Here is a 23312-nt window from a genome sequence, read left to right on the forward strand (position 1 = left end):
AAATGCAGTGTGTCTCCTCCAAATTCCCATTTTGAACTCCTAAGTCCCAATGTGCTGGCCATAGGAGGCGGGGCTTCGGGGCACGCTTGGGGCCTGGGGATGGATCCTGAGATGACGGTGTTGGTGCCGTTGCATAATACCACCCCTCTGGTTTTTGCCACATGCAGTACAAAGATAAGTCAGTGGTGGGCGGCTTAATACGTGGGCCTGGCCTGGAACAGCTCTGCTGCCATCTTGACCTCAAATTTCAAGCCTCAGTGCTCTAAGAAGTGAGTTTCTGTTGTCTATAAGTCACCCTAACTATGGTGCCTTGCAACAGCACCCAAACTGCTTATCCCATCACTGCTGGTTGCCAAGTGTACGTTAGGTCTTCTTTCCAAACTACGTACTTAACTGCCTTCCCCTCTCTCCTCTTTTTTCTTTTAAGACAGGGTCTCACAAATATGTCAGTCAGATATATTGGGCCAGAAGGCTAAAGAAGATGCTCCAATGTTATAGAGAGTTTTGGGTGACTATTCAGGTAGCAACTGTCTCTGTCATCTTCTCATTTGGAAAGCTACTAACCTGCACTCCCAGCATACTCAGACAATCAAGTTTACTCCTTCTCAAGTCCCTGAGGGGGTTGAAGACCAGGTAGCTTAGTTGTACAATGAAGCTTAATTTTTTTTAGGGGTTAAGATGCTTTTAGGTCTAGATAGGTGTTCTTAGTTGATAATGACAATATGTGATAGAAATTGATTTACATTCATAAATTTAAATGCACCAAGATAGGAAAGATGTCTTCTTCAGGACTGTCAAATACAAATAGCCAAAACACTAAGAATGTAACATTTATATAATTCCTGATTGTGTCACAGTTCTTCTTGCCATAAGTAATCTATTGTATGTATGTGCAATAATATAAATGTATATGTATAAAAATAAAATAATTTTAAAAAAAGACATGGTCTCACTCACTATGAGCCTAACTGGTCTCAAACTTGGGATCCTGTGTAGGCTCTTAAATCCTGGGATTGAAGGTGTAAGCCACCACAGCCTTCACAGTTTTGAAACTGTGTCACACACTAATGTAGTCATTAGGTGACCTCTTGGGAAATGCTGTAGGCACAATCTAAACGGAAGGATCCCAGCTCTGTGTGAAGCGCCCCCTGATTCTGTAAAGAGCCCCAAATCTCCACTTCTGCCTTGTGCTATATGCAGGCCATTTCTTTCCTGCTTCACTCCTCCCTCCACAGCCCTGAAATGTCTATTATGTTTATTCATTCACTGTTCAGAATGCTGTACACACTAACTAAACCAGCTACTGCACTGGGCACTTGGCACAAGACAAAACTAGGAGAATTGGTACCACTTTAAGTCATAAACACTCATTTCTTTAGAGCACACAGTAGGCTGTCAATAAACACACCAAAACCCCATTATAACAACTCTCTGAACTCCACACCCTTGTCAAGACAACAAAACACCACCACTTTATGAATGTTAGTGGAAATGTCTCCATGTTAGTGAGAAGCTGCATGGCTCCACTCGGAAGACGGCAGCCAGCCAGGCTGAGGGCAAGGGGCTGGTCATACTAGGAGAGCCACAGGTTGAGCATAGAGTGCCATCCTCTCAGATTATGGTTTGAGGAGTCAAGTATGCACTTTTCTGGGGAAGGAGGCAACCCAAAGGCTTCTACAAGGTACAGAGTATCCACATGGCTAAGAGGAAAATGCACGCATTAATCCAAAAGATGCTCCACCATACAACAAGAACACTTGCTCAACCATGTTCATAGCAGCTTTATTTGTAGCAGCCAGAAACTGAAAACAACTAGATGTTCCTCAAGCAAAGAATGGATAAAGAAACTGTGGTACGTTTACTACTCAGCTATTAAAAACAGTGACATCATGAATTTTGCAGGCAAATGGATGGATCTAGAAAAGATCATCTGAATGAGGTAACCCAGACCTAGAAAGACAAACATAGCATGTACTCACTCATAAGTGGATATCATCCATAAAGTACAGGGTAACCGTGCTATAAACCACAGACCTAAAGAAGCTAAGTAGTAAAGAGGGCCCAAAGGGGAACATTTGCATCTCACTGAGAAGGGGAAATAGATTAGACGTGTGGAGGGTGGGTGGGAGGGGATTGCACAGGGGACCCTCATAGATTTCTAGGTATTTCTATTGTCCTAGTTTTCTAGATCTTTCCATAGATAACCCCCCCCCCCAATCCAGTTCTCTCTCCCAATACTCTCTCCCTCTGTCCTCTCCCCACCTGATCCTTCCTGTTCCCATCCCCACCCCGTCCCCTGTGCACATCTTGTAGGCAGGACAAATTGTGGCTCTGAGGTTTTGTGGCTGGCTTGGTGTCCCCAGTCCCTCCATTGGAAGTCTTACCTGGTTACAGGAGATGGCTGGTTAAGACACCATAACCAAAAGGAACTTACAACTCTCAGGTCACTCTCCCTCACTGAGGGAAGGCAGGGCATCGGGACCATCTGTCTACGGGCTGGTCGGAGGCTGGGCCCTCCTACATCCCCACAGACTCACCACAGGCAATCTGATGGGGCCAGTTTCTCAACTGAGGTTCCTCTTCCCAGATAACTGTAGCTTGCATCAAGTTGATAAGCCAACCAGGACACAGGGGATTGAGTTTAGGTTGCCAAGCGTTCACAGCAAGTACCTTTACTCACTGAGCCATCCCACCAGCTTGCTTTTGTTTGTTTTTTATTTTGAGACAGGGTCTTAACTCAATAGTCCAAGCTGGCCTAGCACAGAAAACAATCCTCCTTCCTCAGCCTCACTCATGTTGGGATTATAAGTTTGAGCCACTCAGAAATAATGTTTTGGTTTGGACCTTTCCCTCCCCCTCCCCCCAATAGTGTCATCTTTGAATCTGAAGATGTGCACTAGGGCAGTGATTGACTACCCTTTCCACATAGTGTATGAGACAACCCACACCGACCCTTGTGGCTTACACCACACACCAACAACACATATACGTTAAGCCCTAACATTTTACGTGTTATAAAATGCAGCCTAACTGGCCTATTTTCTATAAATAGGAACACAACCTATGTTCTTCTTGAGATATATAAAACCATATCTACTGAATCCATACAAATAGAGTTCCCCCAACTATTTAGAACTTCTAATACAAATACATAAGGCACATATTAACAAATATTAGCAAGTGAGAGCAGAAAATCCCAATCTATCAAGGAAAAATTTCTTTCTTTTCAACAACTTCAAAATAGGGCAGTGACCTTTATCTCTTAAATCACTCTATTTCCTGGGAAATTATCCCATGATCCCACACTGCCACAGCTGGCCGCATCAGGTTTGTATGCTGTTTCCCAACTTCAGTGGACCAGCAAATTGAAGTCATTACAAAAATAATACCCCGATTTGAGGTTTTCTGGTTCGGAGAGAGAATGATTGACACATAAGAACATTTCAATCTTTCAATGGAACAAAAATTTTAACAGCATTACAGAACACACACACACATACACACACACACACACACACACACACACACACAGAGCTACTAGGATGTAAGCTGAACCACAGATCAGTGCAGGAGATGGAAAACAACTGAATAAATTTATATTTAAAAGCGGCCATGTTAGACCATCTTTTTGAACTATCCTGAAGCGGGTACTGTTGTGCAAAACTCTTGGGGGAGCCCCCTCTTGCCTTTAATGACATTGTTAAGTTAGCCACACTTCCATTCCTCATTCTTCCTCTGCCCTGCTCAGGGTTGGGCCACCTCACACATTCTGCAGAGAAACACCCTGTGGACAACTGAATGTGTCCATATCGCAGCAGGTCTAATTTTTAGACTACTGTTCTGTTAAGGACAAAGTTGGAGCACCGGCGAGAACTCCGGAAATGATTCTTCTCTTGAGCCTAGTTTTACAGACTAAATAGTCTACCACATCCCATCAACAAATTTCCTAGAATAAGCGTTGCTCACCACGAGGAAGGTATAGATTGAGGTGTGGGGCAGGGGGAGACCAAGCTCAGCTTTCACATCACAGAACAGTCCCGGGCTAGGATCGGAATCAGAGCTCAAAGGGAACAAATCATATCCACGGCAGAAAAGACACAGCATAGAACTACTGATGACACCAACGTCACCAAGCGCTCTAACTGTTCTCTGGGAACAGGAAAATAGGTTTGTATACTAGCACTTACTGATTTTGGGAGAGGGTTGAAACGTGTTTCAATATGGACCCTAAGCTAGCCAGGGCCTGTTGGTCCTCCTACCTCAGCCTCTTCAGTGTTGTTTTAGATTTACGTACTTGCTGTGTATGGGTCTTTTGCCTGAATGTATGTATGTATACCATGTGCGTGGTTGTAAGCCATCATGTAGGTGAAAGACTAGCAAATTCTCACAACCACTGAGGAATCTCCCCAGGCCCTTTCCTTTAGTTTCTGTTGATGATTTTTCTACTGTGCAGAAGTTCCAAATGATACATTGTCAAGTGAACTATAGTTTTCTTTTAGGAATTATTTTTTTAAACAATTTTAAAAAATGGCATGCACATGGGCGTTTTGTCTGCATGTATGCATGTGTACCACATGTGTGCCTAATGCCCACAGTGACCAGAAGAGATGTGTTGGTCCCCTGGAACTGGAGCTATGCAGAGTTGTGAACCATCATGTCAGTAATGGTGACCAAACCTGGGTTCTCTGCAAGAACAGCAGATGCCCTTAACCTCTGAGTCATCTCTCCAGTCCCTCGAGATTTCTAATATTATTATAGTCTATCAAATTCCTTTCCTAATAAATGTTAACTTTAAAGTCATATATGTTGATTGGTGACACATTTATGGCTGATGACACCACATGCATCATAACCTAAACATCAACAAGGTTAAAACTGAGTAAGGCATTCACTCTGCACGGTGGGCCGGCTAACAGAAGCACCTGCGCAGAGGGGCTGCTTCTGATAATATGACACTTTCAATGCAATGATAAAAAGCCTGTGACAACTGAAATCAATTCTCCCCTCTCAGGTGCCAAAAAAAAAAGAGATTCGTATTGCAAGATTCTTGACTCTGTCTGGACACTTTTCTAAAAATGGCTTGTCATCAGTCTTGTTCAAAATCATCAGGGAGACCTCACAGGAAGAATGCTCAAAGCAGCGATTCAATTATCTTAGAACCGATCGGTTCCTTGACAAGTTGTTTTATTTCAATTTCTAGTGAAAATCTTCACATGTCATTAATGACTGGCCCAGATCCCCTGAATATCACACACAAACATTCTCTATATTGTGGTGGAAGTGTGCGTGTGCGTGTGTGCATGTGCACTTGTGCATGCGTGCACGTGCACACACGTGCACACATGTTAACACTTAGAAGCTTGCCCCTTTGCTCTCCTTGTGATTCTGTGAGCTTCCAAGGATTCTTTGCTAAAGTCTTTTCTGATAAATCCGTCAGCCACTCAGGGCGGGGCTTAGAACAAGGAAGGAAACATTGTCCTTGATCCTTCAACGTGCTTGAGAGCCATCGCTCTGCTACGAATTCTTGTCACAGAAATGCTGTGAGCTAGTATTTTGTAACCATCACAAAGCAGTTCCTTGTGATAATTACATGCATCATCTCGCATAATCTCAAACAACTGCGATTTCCCCACTTCGCTGGAGTAGCCCACGGCCAGTCAGACCTTGAACCCGTGCAGCTTGAATCTACTGCCTGTCCTCGTAAACGTACTAAAGGAAGAACGTAAGGCATGGTTGCCCACTGATAATCAGGTCATACTCTAGTTTCCTTACCACAGTGGCTGCTTTGCAATTTGTCAGCTTCTCCTCCTCCTCCTCCTCCTTCTTTTGTTGTTGTTGGGTTTTTTTTTTTTTTTTTTTTTTTTGAGACAGGGTTTCTCTGTGTAGCCTTGACTGGCCTGGATTCACTTTGTAGACCAGGCTGGCCTCGAACTCACAGCAACCCGCCTGCCTCTGCCTCCCGAGTGCTAGGATTAAAGGCGTGTGACACCACCGCCCAGCTCCTTTTTTTTTTTTAAATGATTTATCTTATTTTAAAGTCATGTGCATGCGTGTGCTGGGGTAGGGGTATTAGCCAGCGGTGGATCCCCTGGGGATGGAGTTACAAGGAGTCATGACACCGTCAACATGGTTGTTAGGAACCAAACTCGAGTCATCTAGAACATTGGTACATGCTGCTAACCACAAAGACATCAGTTCCACTAAGTACAAAAAAAAAAAAAAAAAAAAAAAAAAAAAAAAACCTTCTCTGTTACATAACATACTTAAACCATCCAATTCCAGGAACCGAGATCTTTTTCACCATACGCAATATTTTAACTATAATTTTCATGAATTATTTAACAGGTCAATGAAAACTAGTGAATAAGAACACAGAAGAGTTTTTCTGCAGTAACCGTAATAAAAATAATTGTAGTTTAAATGTTTGGTCCTGGCATGACTACCTCCATATGCACATTACATCATCAGACATGTCATTTAAGCTTGGTACCTCTTACTTTCCTTCTACACAGAATCTTAGCATCTACCTTACCTGGTTTACAGGGAAAATGCTTGTAGTCAGGATCAACACAAGAACATATGTTATGGTATGTTACAATGCATACAAGCAGCAGCATTGTCATCATTTTATTTTATTTGTTTTGTTTTGTTTCTGTGACTGGGTCTCATATACCCCAGGGTGGCTCCAGACTTGCTAGGCAGCCGAGGCTGGTTTTGAACTCCTGATTCTCCTGCCTCTTCTTCCCAAGTGCCGGGATCACAGATGTGTGCCACCATGCTGTTATCATTCAGGGTACGGAAATTCACAGTTGGCAGTATACTTGGCTATCCTACTCCACTTAAATTATACTAAACCCGAGAAACATAAAAGATAGAGGGCTCTTGTGTGAGGGGACTGAAATGCAGAGAAGGCTTGCCCTTGATATCAGGAAGTCTCCGGTCCTACACCGGGCGCCCTCAGAAAGACCAGAACCTATTGGCATTAACTTCGCCTCGATGCTCCCCCACCTTGCCACCTGTTCTGATGGTTTTCCAAGCGTCCCTCTGGACTGCAGTGTCACCCGTTCATGTCTGCAGATGAGTGGCCCACTCACTTTTTTGGATTTTTGTTTGTTTTGTTTTGTTTTAATTTTATTAATTTATTCAGATTACATCTCAATTGTTATCCCATCACTTGCATCCTCCCGTTCCTCCCTCCCTCCCACTTTTGCCCTATTCCCTTCCCCTAGGTCTATGACCCAGGGGGACCTCCTCCTCCATTATATGGTCATAGGCTATCAAGTCTCATCTTGGTATCCTGCTTATTCTTTCTTTGAGTGCCACCAGGGTGCCACCAAGGGGAGGTGGTCAAATATGGAGCACCAGAGTTCATGTCAGAGTCAGTCCCCGCTCTCCACATAACTGTGGAGAACGTCCTGTCAAACTCTTGCACTAACCAAGGACAACACAGGTAGTAAACATCGAACCCCTACTCTGCTCACTCACCTTTTTGACCTCATACTTAATGGCCAGTCTGACGCGACTCAGCGAGGCTTTGTGGCCGTGTCTCTCCAGAGGCTCGACTGACTCCAGATCCCCGTTCAGGATGGCTTCTACCTCTTCGGAGTCCCGACACAGGTCCAGCACGCCCACCACAAAGTCCTTGCATTGCATGGAGAGCTTCCTGTAGTCATTCTAAAACGAGAGGGTTGGCGTTCAGTGCCAAGAGTTTCTCTAACTCAGTGGCAAGTGCTTGGAGACAGGGGTGGGGGCGGGGGCGGGTAACGGGGTCCCTGCCTCTGGGCAGGAAGATGCAGCCTCTTGCCGGGCACAAGGCTGGCTAAGGCAGACACAGGCGGATTCTTCTGTCCTCGCTACATTTTCTTGTGTGCAGTGATCTGAGAGCTCTGAAAGTTATGTGCACGTGATCTCACTCGTATGTGGAATCTTGAAAAGTGGAGCTAATAGACAGGAGGACGCGAAGGTGCCAGGCAGAGGCCAGGAGGTACAGAGAAATGGTCAAAGGCACACTACGCTCATCTGCTTGATCGAGCCATTCAGTGCTGTAAACTCATATCAGCACACTCCGTGCTGTGCCATAACAGGGCCAATTATTATTTATCAATTCCAGATTTTAGCTAGGCTGTGGCTCAGTGGTGCAGGGCTTGCCTAGTATGCATTTGGCTCTGAGGTTTTGTAGAGGAATCTGTGTCTTAGATAGGGCCCCGCAATGTAGTTCAGACTGGCCTGCAACTCTCCATGTAGCCACAGCGGGTCTTAAATGAGAAACTTCTAAGTTCTACCCACCTAGTACTGTGATATCAGCTGTGCACCATCACGCCGGCTTATAAAAATAAAACGGTCCCCAAAAAGGCAGCCTTGATAGTTCACAAGACAATGGCTACCATGGGTTTGAGGCAAGCTTGGGCTAGGAAGTGAATCTGAGGTCAGCCTGGGCTACTGTGTAAAACCCTGTCTCAAAACAAAACAAAACAAAACAAAACAAAAACAAACAAAAGAATTAGCTCCAACAAAAATGTGGCATGCACGCAAATCACTGGGTTAAAGTAAAAAAAAAAACAATGGCAGCATAATGGAACGTCTTAATGCTACAAATGTTCCTGTTGCCTGTGGCATCTGCAGAAATACCAGGATCGCAGCCCTAAAGAGCAGCAAAGGCGCTACTCACAGGACAGTGGAGATTTCTGTCAAAGTGCTACAAGTTCGCAAGCTGATTAGAAACACTGGGATTTTGCCCTCTTCTGTGTTTTTATTTCCTTTCCTTTTCTCCCTATTTTCTTCCTCTTTTGTAAGAGCAATTAACTAGACCCAGGAAAGACCCTTTGGTTATATAAAATTTTGTTTCATGAAGAAAAAGAGAGAATGGCTTACTGCCAATGCTGAACACTAAAAGTCAAAACAAGTTTTATCTCTTTGTACAAAAATAGTTACTTTGAAGCGAAAGCAGGGGCCACTTCTATGACGGAAACTTTCAGAAGCAGGAGAGAAGCACAGAGAAGCGGCCTCCCAACCCTGTGTCCAGGTTTTTACCCACAGCCTTTCGGGAAACACAGCTTTTCAAATACAGGTCTAATACCAACAGCATCTGTGGTGACAAGAACCTGCTAGAAACAAGTCTGTAGGCCGTGCCCAGAACTAGCACCTAAGGAAACCCAACAACCTAACGACACAAGTCAGAGTTTGCAAATGACTGATCCTAACTGTGAGGAGGCCTGGGCCCATCCCAACAGAGAGAAACATCTGGTTTGCCTGAGGGTCATGTTATCTTTCCTTGCAGAAACGAAAGGAGAGAAATGGCTGATGAGATGGAATTGGATTCTCCAGGGTTACAGGCCATCAATACCTGAGAGAAAAGTTTCCAGGCCACTGGAATTAACACTTGGCTAAAAATAATCTGTGAATCTTTAATTCGTTTGCATATTTATTTGGTGTGATGGATGGTTGGCAGGCTCCCTGTTACCTTCGGAACGGAGCTCTATTTTCAGCCCATTGGATCCAGCTAAGGTGCCACTGACCGTCTCCTGGGGAACTGCCTCACTTCTGGAGACCCCATTTCTACCTTGATGGCTTTGACTAAAATTCACCCTATAGGGAAAGTTCAACCTCTAAGTGCAGCATTTAGGAAAACCGAAGCAAGAGGCTTCAGTTGGAAACTAGTCTGGAAGCCAGATCCTGTCTGCAAAAAAAATTAAAGTTAGCCACATACTAATTTAATTGATGCAGTTGAAGAAAACAGAATTCCTTATTTTAATGTGTTTCAAGTCGCCATGTCTTGATAACCAAGTGATACTTCATCCAGCAGACTTCTAGGCTTCACGAAATCCTACTTTAAAGTAGTGGATCCCAGTCTCTGGGTAGCAGCCCTTTGGGGTTGCATATCAGATGTTTACATAACAATTCACAACAGCAGTAAAATTACAGTTATGACGTAGCAATGAAATAATCTTATGGTTGGGGGGTCACCACAACATGAGAAACTGTATGAAAGGGTCGCAGCATTAAGGCTGAGAGGCTTTGAAGCAAGACATGAGGAATTCCAATTTTCTTCCCTTAAATAATTTGATTTGGTAGGCAAAAACCACACCACCGACTGAAATAAACAAGGAGAGAGACTGTTTAAAGGCTGCACAGACTGGGATAGTTTCCACTTCAGATATCAGTAATCTAGACAAAGGCCATAACAGTCAGTCCGCATTCCTTCCTGAGTGAACAGATGAAATCAAGAAGACCCCAATCTCTATTCACGCTGGCACGGTGCACCCCATAGCACTAATAAAACACTCAGTCTCGGGTTTCTATGGGGAGTGGGTGTCAGTCAAACATCCATCTGCCTTCCATCCCTGAAAGCTTATGCAATATTTTATTATAGCTTACAGAAGTATTAAATTCATGATGTTTCCAAATAAAGCTCCTCACTTTATACAGTGCTGTGGATGACATTTCCTGGTTCCGAGTGTTCTGTGAGATTGGCTGTGACAGAGGCAGGCCATTTCTCTATCAATCAAAAGTCAGATGGCGTTTCCGTGCTTTGAAGGAAACCTCAGTAGCGTTGCATCAGCACTGGCAGTGCCTCATCAACTCTTAAACTTACAGCCTGGAAGTTGTTCAGCTTTAAAGAAATCTGTGGGCCTTTCCCATGACCTGACAAATCAGTCAGGAGAGAAGTGAACAAAACACCTCAGTGATCATGCATGTTGTAGGGTAGTGGGTTGTTTGTGTAGAAGAAACATTTACTGCTGGAAAGTGTCACTGCCCAAGTATAGAAAGCAACCAGAGGAGCAGATAATGATGATTAAAAAACAAACAAACAAACAAACAAAACCACAGGATGGCTCCCAGTTCGAGGCCCCAGGGATCCTCTTTCTCACTCTCCTTAGCATGCAGCACCTCACTAGGCTAATGGCTTTTAGATCTACCCAGAGTGCTCAGGGAAGGATGGAGAACCTTGGCCGATGACACCCTTCCATCTCCTGCTAATGTCTGTGTTGTCTGCCAGGCCACCCTGAGCTCCTCCCTGCCTCCCATGGCTTCACCTCAGATCACACAGAGACACCAACCTGCCCTCGACCTGGTTGTGTTGAATCGTCTTTATGGCACTTTCCCAGCACAAGGGCCCTCTTTACAAAGCTAGTAGGTGACCGGAGCAGAAGCCCAAAACTCCAAGACCTGATAAACCTGAGGCAGAGCACTGTGTTCCAGATCCATCACAGCCTCTCCATACTCCCACTAACGTGTCTGGTTCAATCTCCACCCCGATCCCTTTTCATGTGAAGGAGAAACACTGACATTCAATGCGAAGCAAGCACACAGCTGCCACGCCGCTCACAGTCACAGGGAAAGCCGAATCTAGGGCCCCGCCATCCTGGGCTCAGCCGAAGCTTCTATCCTTACCAGCTGTGTAGTCTTGGGATTTCCTCAACCTTCCCCCTTAGGAGAATCCTCCCTCCTTTTTGTCCTGAGAGGGCTAAATGCTGAGAGAGCGCATGTTTAGTGTGCATTAGGAGGCTTAGCCGTGCTTCTGTGTCAGAAGGTTTCTTATTTCGGACATAAAACCCAAAATGGGCTGGAGAGATGATGGCTCAGTGGTTTTGAGCAAAGGCGGCTCTTCCAGAGACCCTGAGTTTGGTTTGCAGCATGTACACCAAACCCTACCACACCAGGGGATCCAACACTCTCCTCAGGCCTCCAAAGGCAGTAGGTACACACGTGGTGCACCTACATGCACGTGCAGGCAAAACACTCATACACATAAAGTAAAAATATAAATCTTACACAAATAAAACCTAGGACAGGGATCCAAGACGCTCGGGCCTAGCTTAATCAGCGTGTCCTTGGCCTGTTTTCCCACTTGTCATACGAGAGGTCTATATGACTAGATGACTCCCAGCATCTCTTCCTGCAGTGAAAAAGGCTTTCTAACCTTGGGTCCTGTTCATTTTCCGTTTCCCCGCTAGCTCTTCTATGATAGAACTGAAACCGCTTTTTACTGAGGCACAGGGAAGGCAGATTGCTTTTTGCTTCTTCTTCTTCTTTTTTTTAATCAAAAGATGCATCACCAGCTGAATTAGAATCTAAGAATTTCAATTTGTATTCTTGTATCTTAATAAACGATCGGCTTCCTGGCCGTTGATGGGTGGATGATTAAGCCCAAGTCTTCGTTTCTCAGGACAGCTGTAGACATCATTTGCACATCCACACTGTTTCTTTAATAACATGTCACTAGGCCGTCCTCCATCAATTTATTTACATCTGAGTCCTCGGGTGCTCAGCCTCCTGAGGCAGTGAGCTTCACATGTTCTCTGTAACCCTAAGGGATATGGCAAGTGTGCAGAGGCTGACAGGGTCCACCTGTATTCCAGGTCATCAATAAGATGCTATGAAGAGGTGCTGAGAGGGGAAACACTCTCTGTGTTTCAGGAGGGAGAACACAGCCTCTGTTTCCTCGTTTTCAGGCCAGGGCTCTGACCTAAACATCCCTCTGCGGAAGACTATAGTGAACAGCACAGAACAGGGCAAATTAGGTCACCTGCTTTCCTCAGCACGGGCCTTGTCCTGTCCTGTTGGAGCACAGGGGAGCAGGGTTAGGGCTCTGACTGTGTAAAGCCTGGCAGATGGACAGGGTGTGGGATGGGAGCTCGAAGGTGGGATGGGATTAGAAAGGACCAAGGAGGGTAGCAAAGGATGGGAGAGAGAGGCATGAAGTGAGGCGGAGTGACTCTGGGTCCCCAGAGACAGAGTTCTGAGCTAGCCTCCCTGCTCTGGCCCACAGGGAGCTCTGCTGCCCTCCAGCTTGCCCTGTCAGCTGAAGAGGCCAACACCTAGACACAGCCGGTCTTGCCTGTCCTTGGCTATGGTATCTAACCTTGAGGGCTCAGGTGTGCTCTCTCTTCTTTTGCTTTCTTACTTGTGATATTTTTCCATCCCTGGAAGGTTCTCGCAGTAAAGGAGATTCTGATCTAGGCATTACTAACACGGATTTAGCTGGCTTCCGAGGGAAACTATGAATAACAAATTCTGTTCCATCCTTCTGCCGAGGAGACTTCTCTGAGTGGAACTGCAAACATCACCATCTTTAGTAAATTATTAAAACATAATCCTAGAAAATATTCCCTTTTATGGAATTTCTCTTGCAGAGCTTCAACATATATCAAATAAAGTACATAAAACAGGTTTCTGTGACATTCGAAGTGTCAATTTTGGAATTATGCTTGTATGACTATGTCAAAAATAAAGAGAGGATGTCTAAAGGTATTTGTCCTAGGTGCTTTTCTACTCTCTCTGATAACTCTGAAGCTTTGAATTTGTCCTACCTGTGCTCTGTCTAAAGGTTTTCAAGCCTGGTGTAGTGGTACATGTCTGAAATCCAAGCACTTGAAAGGTGGAGGTAGGGGGACCAGGAGCTCAGCTACATAGTAAGTTCAAGGCTAGCTTGGACTGCATGAGACCCTGCCTTAAAAACACAAACATGAACTGAAAACAAATTTCATCTTGAACTCAAGGAAATAACTCGTCAGTAGTATGTAATAGATGTCCTTATAGGGGGTAGATACCAAGTGAGACTTATTTTATTCTTTGAATTTCCCACATTTCCTCATTTTATTTTTAAAACAAAATGGACAGTTTTATATATATAAAAAAAAAAAAAAAAAAAAAAAGGCATGAGTAGATGAACAGGAGGCCAGAGCTCCACAGTGAGGACTGACAGACACCGAGGGAATTTTCTGTTTATGAAAGAGGAGAATTAATTTACGCCATTTTCCTTAGTTGAATTACAGTGCAACTCACTTAACTATGAAAAACTATATTAAGATGTGAAAGAGAATAAAGATGCGTACTAATGCCATCACCCTATGTTAAAAAGGTTTACTCAGCATCTTGTCTGATGCCAAGGGACCAGAGATCACAACCTCATGGGAGAGTAGAAATCTGCAGATGAGACCTCACAGAGCCTTACCTAGCAGTCAAGCACCCACTTTTCTCTAGAGTTAAGGGCTAGAACAACTAAAATTCATAGGAACGGGTGGCAATGGAATGTTTAAGTGGTCCATCAATAATATAGGATTTTCACAAAACAACACTGATTGATATTTTAAAAGGTAACATTTTTAAAAAGCTATTAAAGCAGAAAATCCCACCAATGACCAAACCACTTTACTGTCCTTTGCGTTTCTGGGTCGACCCAACAGTCACATCTCACTACTCTAAATATATGTTCATGGAATTCAAGGTGAGGCATTTGCCCCATTAACGAATTGGCATTAATATTACAACAACATGGCTCTAATAGTATTCTATATTTGCTCTTTGAATTTTGATTCTGGTAGGGGTGTCCAGTCTTTGCCGTATGACACCGTCATCTACAAATGTGTTGAGTAGAAGTCATAGCTATTCTGGGATGCACAGAGCCTACGAAGCACACGTTGGACATGGCTACATCTAAAAATACATAAAGGCTTTGGGCCATGAATAGAACTTCAAAGAAACTAACACTCCATAGGAGAAAAGAAAGAGGAGCCCCCCCCCCACCACAGCCCCCCTCACTGCCATGCAGCGCTGTCTTCTGAGAAACGCAGCTCAGGGTAAAAAGTGACTTAATCTGTCTGCTGGGTGCTACCGTGCAATGGAACAGAAAGAATCGAGAAAGGAGACAGATTCGTCAAGTCCCCCACCCCCCCCCCCCTTTTAGCAAACAGGGACACAGACTTTCTGGGTTTTAACACTTATCCAGGACATGGAGTGGCCACCATTGTGACAGCTGTCTAATGCAGTGTTATATGTCTCCAATGTGAGTCTGAGAAGATAAAAAAAAAAAAAACAAAAAAACAAAAACAACAACAAAACCAAACCATCGGAGCAGTTCCTTGGAGTTTAAAATACACTGCAAAGCAAGAAATGATGGTGTGTATATGTTAAACACTCAAAAGGCTGAAGCAGGGGATTACTGTGAGTTCCCATCTATCAAGGGCTATGTAGTATAAGGACACCCTAGGACCCTGTCTAAACCAGAGAGAAGTTGGGCATGTTAGCACACGTAAACCCAACATTTGGGAGGTTGAGATAGGAGAGGACTGCTGTGAGTTTGAGGCCAGCCTGAGCTATAAACGTGAGCATCTATCTGAAAACAGACAAACAAAACCCCAACAGACCAACAAGCATCGAGCAGAACTATGACACACCAGGCCTACCTTGAATTCCTTTTCTATGTTGGCCAGCTTGGCCAACTCATTGCTGAGTTCCAGGGCTGTGAGCACCGGGTCCTCGCTGGACAGCGACAAGTACGCTGGGCTGGCCAGTCCCTTGTATGCGTTGATCCTAGACCTCGAGTGGCTGAAGGCGTCAAGCCGTTGCTTCTCAGCACAGTCAGCGCAGCGACAGAAGTAGTCGTGTGGCCTCTCGATGCGCGCGCCCTTCAGTAGCAGCAGGTGTACCACCTCGTACTTATGGCAGTGTGCAGCCAGGATGATGGGCGTGATGTCAGGCGAGAAGCGTGTGCCATCCTCGTCGTAAGCATAGAAGTCATCATCCCGTAGTTCCTGCTCACACGGGCTGAGAGTCAGGCGCCGGCTGGCTGCAAAGCCTGGGTGCCCAAGGATGGCCTCCACGATGCGCACGTAGCCCTTGCTGATGGCAAGTAGCAGCGCATCACCGATACGCGCCAGGTTCTCTTTCTTCAGGAGCAGCTCAGTCACCTCCAGATGCTCATTGCCTACGGCCAGCTGCAGCGCGTTCTGGCCCATGTAGTCCACACAGTTGACATTAAGTGTGCGTGACTCCTCCAGCATCTTGCGCACCACAGGGATGTTGCCGTACTCTGCGGCGTCCAGGAAGCGCTCCTCCTCGGCCGTGAGGCTGGGTCCACGAGCACCGAACATGAAGGCTGGGCCACGGACTGCCTGGCGCCGGCCTTTGTCACGCATCCCTGCGGTGCGCCACCTGGACGGACTGCCCTCACAGGACCTGATCAGTGGGGCAACAAAACAACACGGAACTTTGAGTCCTGTAGCTTTCTTCCCCAGCGGACCCCGCTGCAGACCTGAGGCCTGGGCATGGCCAGGCAAATGGATGAAGAACAACCACTGTGGCTATGCCTCACCCAGCACAGGCCTGAACCCCAGGAGGAGCCCATGGCCCTTCCCAACTGCAGGTCCTGTTCATCCTGCCTTCAGATAGAAAGATAATGAAATAATTTTCATGCACCTACCCCTCCCTGGTTAAAAAAAAAAAAAAAAAAAAAAGCTATTCTTGGTACCTTGTGGCATTAGCTTGGCTCCTGATGTATGGCCAAGCCACAGAGCACTTGGCCGGAGCATGTGTGAAGACCCAGATTCAACCTCTACTAACACACACACACACACACACACACACACACACACACACACACACACACACACACTCCTAAAAAATAGAGCTTAGTGGACATTCAGCATCCAAGCCTTAGGCTGGCATACTTATTGGAGGTTAATTTTTTGTCAAGAATCAGGCCAGAATAGCTGTCTCAAGCTATTGCACATTCTAAACCAAAATTACACACTCAACCCTGTGTTCCGGCTGAGTACCACCTTGCAAGGCTTAGCTTTAATCATTGGACCAATTAATTAACAAATTAATTAACAGGATTTATATTGCAATGACCCAGACAAGATTTGCCAAACATAAAAACCAAGCATCACTTTATATTTACTTTATGGAAAATAACTCTCTTTATAATAATGGTTGTTTAATTACTAAAGTTACACATTTGCCTTTTGAACAAGAAGGAAAGGACTTGACCAACGGATTAAAAGTCACTAGTGTTACTTTGTGAACATAGCTCCAGGTACGGCCCCTACTGCCAGCGCAACGTGGCCTGAAATCCTACCACCAGCCACACCAACCGAGGTCTAACTGCAGCAAAGTCAGGCCCTAAACTGACATGCGCTGGAGCTTCAGGTCACACCTCAAGTTTTATGAGTCTGAGTAAAACGAGAAGTTACAGCCCCGAGGATGCTCAGTCCTGTTAATCTCAGCGCTCAGAGGAAGGCCAAGACCTTGTCTCCTCAAAAACAAAACAAAATAAAACAGATACACTTTAAAATAGTGAATAACGCCAGGCTTGGTGGCACAGACCTACGGGCTCCGGGACTGAAGTCCAGTGAAGGCAGCTGAGCTGTAAAGTGTTGTCTGGTGTGCACAGGCCCTAGGTCAATCCCCAGGGCTGCAAGAACAGTAAACCAAGTGAAAAGTTTCAGGTTTTATATGAGTTTATAAATACAAGCTTTTGCAAATGTTCTGAGCCTTTGAAAAACAATGCAAAATAAATGATGTAATTTTAAAATTACAGTTATCTGTAACAGCTCAATGATGTATACATTTTAGTGCCCAAATATTGTATAAATATTATACAATTCTTTATCTTCACCTTCATCCAGTTCCAAGAATTTTTGTTCTGATTCAAATGCTCAAATAACTTTCTTTTTAAAAGAATCTATAGAATTTATTTTGGTATGAACTATATCAAAAGTTATCTGTTAAGCTTTTTTTTTTTTTTTTTTTTAACACATTACTGACTTTTGAAGCATAGATCAAACTTAAAAGCGAAAGGCTAGAAAGTAAAGAGGATGCTTTATTTCAGAAACATCTCCTACCACTGAAAAAACACATTCACAGAGCCAGGGCTTGAAAATTCACGAGAGAGCGAACACCAGTCTCCATGGGGGCCTGGCTAAATTAGGGAGCTTCCCCAGCAGAAAAAGTGGAGGTGCCCACACCGAGCTCTTCTCAGCTCTGTAGGCTCCAGACCCAGAGAGGAACACAGGCGCTCAGGGCAGCTTCCCGGCCGAGAGAGCAGGTAGACGCTGTAAGCAGACCTGGATCCAGTGGTGAGGATGTGTTAATGTACCTCAGCACGGGCCGTGCTTCTGGGCATCCCACTTCAACTGCCTGTCTGGTCAACAGCCGGACTTGAGAACACAAGGCAAGACATTCTCAGCTTCCGTTTCCCTGACACTGGGGCACGGGACTGAAGAACAGGGAGGGGACCACTACCTGGCGCTTGTCCCCCCATGCACAGTTTGAAGAGTTGGAAGCACAGTTTGGAATTCATAAATATCTTCGTGCTTTAACCCTGTCGTTGACGGTTACCTTTGGGTACCTTTGGTAGCCATTGCACTGCAGTGTTTCTGCAGCTCAGTAAGTGGAGCGTAGGGTGTGGTGTGCATGATGGTGGGAGAGACACGCGAAGGGCTCAAGGCTGGCGGATGGTTCTTACATGGGCACAAAGGAGAAGCAGCGTCCATCCACTGAAAAGCACAGACGAGAACTGTACACTCTATAACACAGACTTTAGGAGACTCTGCTATTCCTGAGGATGATTTATTGCTATTCGTGCTTCTCACTCCATTGGGTCAATAGTCCTACTCCTAAATTATAAGCTGAGTTTTGAATGGCTAGATTTCCCACGTTGTTTAAAAGATCTTGTTCCCGCATTGGTAATATGCCGATGTTATGTAAGGCTAACAGAATATATAACCAGAGTATGTCTACAGAACTCCAACTTACACCTATACGGGTTATATTTGGGAAATGAATTCTTATTGAAATATTACATCTTTTTTTTGAAATATTACATCTTAATGAACAAGATTTTTCGTCTAATGATCTGCTTACGATGAAACAAGTTATAAAGAAACTTACAGTAGAAATTGACTATTTAATAAATTTTCTCTTGGTATTTCTTAGTATTTTTTTTTTCTTCCTCTTTTTTTTTTTTTTTTTTTTTTTTTGACAGTCTCTCTCTCCCAATCATGCTGTAGCTGGGGCTGTTTTAGAATTTACTAGATAGTCCAGGCTGTCTCTGAATCCATGCTGTCTGTCTACCTTAGTCTTCAAAGTACTGGGATTATAGCCATGAGTGACCATGCCTAGCTAATATTTAAAACTTCTTAAAATACAAGCTGCAGAATGACGGTGACTACACATGCCACCACGCAGCTGCCCGCTCTTTGTCTTTGTTGTTCTAGTGTTTGATGAGAGCAGCTAAAATCTACCCATCTCTCATGACTCTCATTTACTGTACAGTTTTATTACCTAGAGGCCTCGTGTTATAAATTAAGTGTCTTGCAGGTGCGGTGGCACACTCCTTTGCTTCCAGCACTCGGGGGGCAGAGGCAGGCAAATCTCTGAGTTGGAGGCCAGCCTACTCTACAGAGTGAGTTCTAGGACAACCAGGACTACAGAGGAGAAGGAACCCTGTCTCAAAACACCAAGAAAAGAAAGGAAAAAAAGAAAGAAAAGAAAAAAGAAAGAAGAAAGAAAGAAAGAAAGAAAGAAAGAAAGAAAGAAAGAAAAAGAAAGAAAGATAGATCTTAGTATTTGTGGGGAGCTGTGCCAAATTCTGCCATGTCAGAAATCCCATGCTTAGGCTGCATGCTGTGACCTTTGAGTTGCTGACCTTTGCCAGTCTTGTGTTCTAGGCTATCCTTCCACTATTTATCTTTGAAAGAAATAGGGAAGTCCCTGCAGGGAACCACCCAGAGGATCAAGGAAGTTCTTAAAGGGAGCTACTCAGAGAAATAGGAAGCTTTTACAGGGAGCTATTCAGGCTATTATATTCTTGCCTGGGGGCTAGGGAGAGTGGGATTAGAATAGATCCTATTGACCTTGCTATATATATTCTTACTCGTCCGCATTAAAGAGAGTCTTGATCAGAAATTTCCAGACTTGACTCAATATCTCTCACGTCTCTGTGCCCCATTTTCAATCCCCACTCCCTTTCAGGTGAACCCTGGTTTGATTTGTCCCACGGGCCGGGACCCATCAAGTAGTATTCCCGAGTTTTTTCCAATATTTATTTTTCCAGAACTTTTATCCCCACAATGTATATGGAAGCTAAAAATGTTTGACTTTAGTACTGTGGGGGTTCAAATGAGAATGGCGCCCACAGAGACTCAAATGTTTACATGGTTGGGTAGTGGAACTGTTTGCGAAGGATCAGGAAGTACAGCCTTGTTAGAGAAGGTGTGGTTTTGTTGGAGGAGGTGTGTCGTTGAGGGGCTGTCTTCGTGGTTTCAAAAGCCTACACCACATCCCCTCCCCCTGCCTCTCTCTCTCTGTCTCTCCCTCTGTCTCTCCCTCCATCCCTCTCTGTCTCTCTCTCTCTCACTCTCTTTCTCTCTCTCTTTCTCTGTCTCTCTGTCTCTCTCACTCTCTCTGTCTGTCTGTCTCTGTCTCCCCCCCCCCCTCTCTCTCTGTCTCTGTCTCTCTGTCTGTCTCTGTCTGTCTCTGTCTCCCCCCTCCTCTCTCTTTGACTGCTGCTTGTGGATTAAGATGCAAAGCTCTCCGCTACTGCTTCAACCATTCCTGACTCTAAGCTTCCATGCCCCCCACCATGATGGTCACAGACTAATCTTCTGAGAGCAAGGCCCCAATTAAACACTTTCTTTTATAAGAGTTTCCTTGGTCACAGTGTCTCTTCACAGCAACAGAACAGTAACTAACACAAGTTCTATACAGCAGAGGTTAAGTGAGGGATCCTCATTCTGTCTTTAAAAGATCCTAGCATTGACTTAAATGTGAAGTCTGATCTCTCAACCAAAACAAACTATATCTTACATCATCACTTGAAAAATAAAAGAGAGGAGCGAGAGATAACTCATTTCATTTGATCCACAGTAGTATTTTCCTACAGAGGCTTCCTTCACCTGGGCCGACACAGAGAAGTCAGCCTCTGTGGGCACAGGTCTCCAACATCAGATGTCCGTGACATGTTACTTCCAGCTTGAAATGAGGAAGGAAAAGGCCAAACTCTGATAATGTTAACAATATTTTTTCTGAGTGCTTTCCCTCTCTTCAGACCCTCACCCAACGGGTCTGCCCAGTCAGCACTGTGAGAGCACTCTGAAGGGACTTCATTCCTGCAAAAGCACAGGAGCGAGGAAGGCTCTGTTTGGGCTTCCCTAGTGCCTGTGTGGACAGCCAGCACATCTGACCACTACAGACTGACCACTTTCCCTCCCAGCTCTGCCACTGGACCCATGGGAGGACATATGGGGAACGCAGATATCTGTTTGCAAGCGAGGAACAGTTCCCTGAACCTGGCCATGTGAACACCCTGCCCGCAGAATTCCAGCTCTAAACAGTCAGAAAACAGATTTCATTTGAAGACACAGTCTACAGGGCCTTATTGGCACAGCCAGAATTGAATAAGTCACTTTCCATTTGTTTAAAGAGTTTTTTTTTTTAAATGCTTCTTGGGATCTTTGTATTTGTACAAACATTTAAGCCGATGAAAAGTTCTTCTGGGAACTATTTTTGTACAACCACTGGGAACCTTCTGCTCCCCTCCACGCAGAGGCAAAAATACAAGCAACACCCCCGTTTGTTATAATTTTCCATGGAGTAATCTGCCCTCTCAAATAATGCTTTCTATAACTGTGGCTGAGTTCTACCTGAAGTGTGCTAAATGCAGATTTTTTTTTAAACGAAGGAACTGATTCTACACTCCTGGGGATGGGACCCTGTGATATGCATTTTAAATGAACAGCCTTGCAAATTTCTATGTATACTAAAATATAGGAGCTTGCACCATAAACCAACAGAACTATTTTGTGTCAACGAGCCTGGGTTACAGAGCTTTTCAGCACTTGTCACACTGGCACTGACAAAAATAAAACTGAAGTGATGCGTTAAAGTACCAAAGGCTATGGGATGGATATATAACCCAAATTCAGTGAGGGTTTTGTTGTTGTTGTTACTATTTAAAATTTGATCTCTATAAGGTGACTGCCAGAGTGGCCCACAAAGTGCCTTTACCTTTTATGACATGTTCTTGCTCTGTGAAGAAGTAAAGCTTTTTAAAAAGGTTCCTGAATTGAGAGGTTAAAGACACTGTTTGTTATAGCACTCATTACGCCCTTTATGAGGATTCAGTGCTAAACTCGTCACTTCTGTGCATCAAGAAGCCTCTTTTTAGATGAATTTTGTCTTCTAACTTATACTCCATGTATTTTTAAAAACTATTAAACTTACTTAGACCCGAAAGCAGCATACTAACGAACACCTCTTTAGTGCCACTACTGCACACATTCCCGAACAGTGAGGTAATTTCTTATCATTGTCCACGGGGTGCATCCCTGCGCCTGAGGAAAAGAGGCGCTCCTAAGTGCCTGTTCAACAGAGCTACCTGTCTTCGCACATGATCTACGGTCCCCAGTACAACTGTCTATCCTGTTACTCGGGGATACCCAATTCAAACCAGCATTCCTGGTGTGTACATCAAAGTCCCAGTTAGGCTGGAACACTTCAAGGTTATCTATTGCCAGGATTCGATCCTGCCGGTCACAAAGTCCTGACTCTTCCCTTGAGGACTGCCCTCATGCTGGGTCTGTTTTTCCATCCTTGGCTGAGCCACCCTCCAGGGCTGTGTTGAATCACCACTGGGTCATGACAGCAGCTTTACAGGGAGGAGGCAAAGCAGGTCAGCCTCAGTGCTCATCTGAGATCATGCTGTGTTTTCAAGGCGCTATCAGATTTAATTCTCCCAACGATGTTATGAAGCAAACATGTTTTCTTTGCTTCATAAATATGAAAATTGACCTTACAAAAAAAAAAAAAAAAAAAACTTGCCGAGGCCACACATCCAGTAAAGAGCAGGTCTGGGAGAGAGAGTGTAATCTATTTGCTTTGGGGTCCCCAATCTCCATTACAGTCAGTCACTCCAGAATGCTGTCCTTCTCAGAGGCTGGCCTATCAAACTACAGTTCTGCCGTCCCCTACTACATATTTCTGAGGCAATACTTAGTCCTCTGGCTGACTTTCTGCAATGTCCACAGCTCTGTGTGCCCAGCCTAGCCAACTCTGTTTTCAAACCCATCCTCCTCCATTCTGTAGACACATAATCCCTCTCTCTCCTGAACCACGAAGGCTATTTTCTAAAGATGTGTTAAGACACTTTATTTTGTTCTTCTAAATGCCTTGTTGAGTGAGTACTGCTTCTGGGAGAGTGGGTATGCATTGCAGGAAAAGATCAAGTGACTGTTCTGGGTTTTACCAAAAAAAAAAAAAAAAAAGTAGGGTTTTATGAGAAGAAATTGGAGTGGATCCAGGATGGTCAGGATGGGTGGGTGTTTCCCACCAGATTCAGTAGAAAAGGTGGCACACAGTGGGGGCTTTCTCCTGCCACTCCTGACTCCCATGTGTTATACACTGTAAGGTGAGAAGAGCCAAGGAGCCTGCATCAAAGCCAGGGTGATGTGCCAAGGGTGGGTGGACCACGGGTGCTGAGATGGAGGATGCCATGGACGTCAGGGACATCAGCTGTAACCCAACAGAGAGGG

General features: G+C 44.7%; 1 protein-coding gene across 3 annotated transcripts in view; it reads right to left on the bottom strand.

The window, feature by feature from the left end:
• The window catches only part of Trpc3 (transient receptor potential cation channel subfamily C member 3), a 65340-nt gene that overhangs the window by 31045 nt on the left and 10983 nt on the right, over positions 1 to 23312 (bottom strand). For 2 of the 3 annotated variants that reach the window (XM_051157073.1, XM_051157072.1), the window contains exons 2-3: positions 15186 to 15957; positions 7486 to 7674 (exon numbers count right to left, since the gene is read on the bottom strand). In XM_051157073.1, the coding sequence (XP_051013030.1) occupies positions 7486 to 7674; positions 15186 to 15957 (961 nt within the window). Of the gene's footprint in view, positions 1 to 7485; positions 7675 to 15185; positions 15958 to 23312 lie in introns of those variants that run through there. The other variant, XM_051157071.1, reaches the window with a different exon arrangement.

The sequence above is a fragment of the Acomys russatus genome, chromosome 15 (assembly GCF_903995435.1).
Source record: "Acomys russatus chromosome 15, mAcoRus1.1, whole genome shotgun sequence".
Taxonomy (NCBI): domain Eukaryota; kingdom Metazoa; phylum Chordata; class Mammalia; order Rodentia; family Muridae; genus Acomys; species Acomys russatus.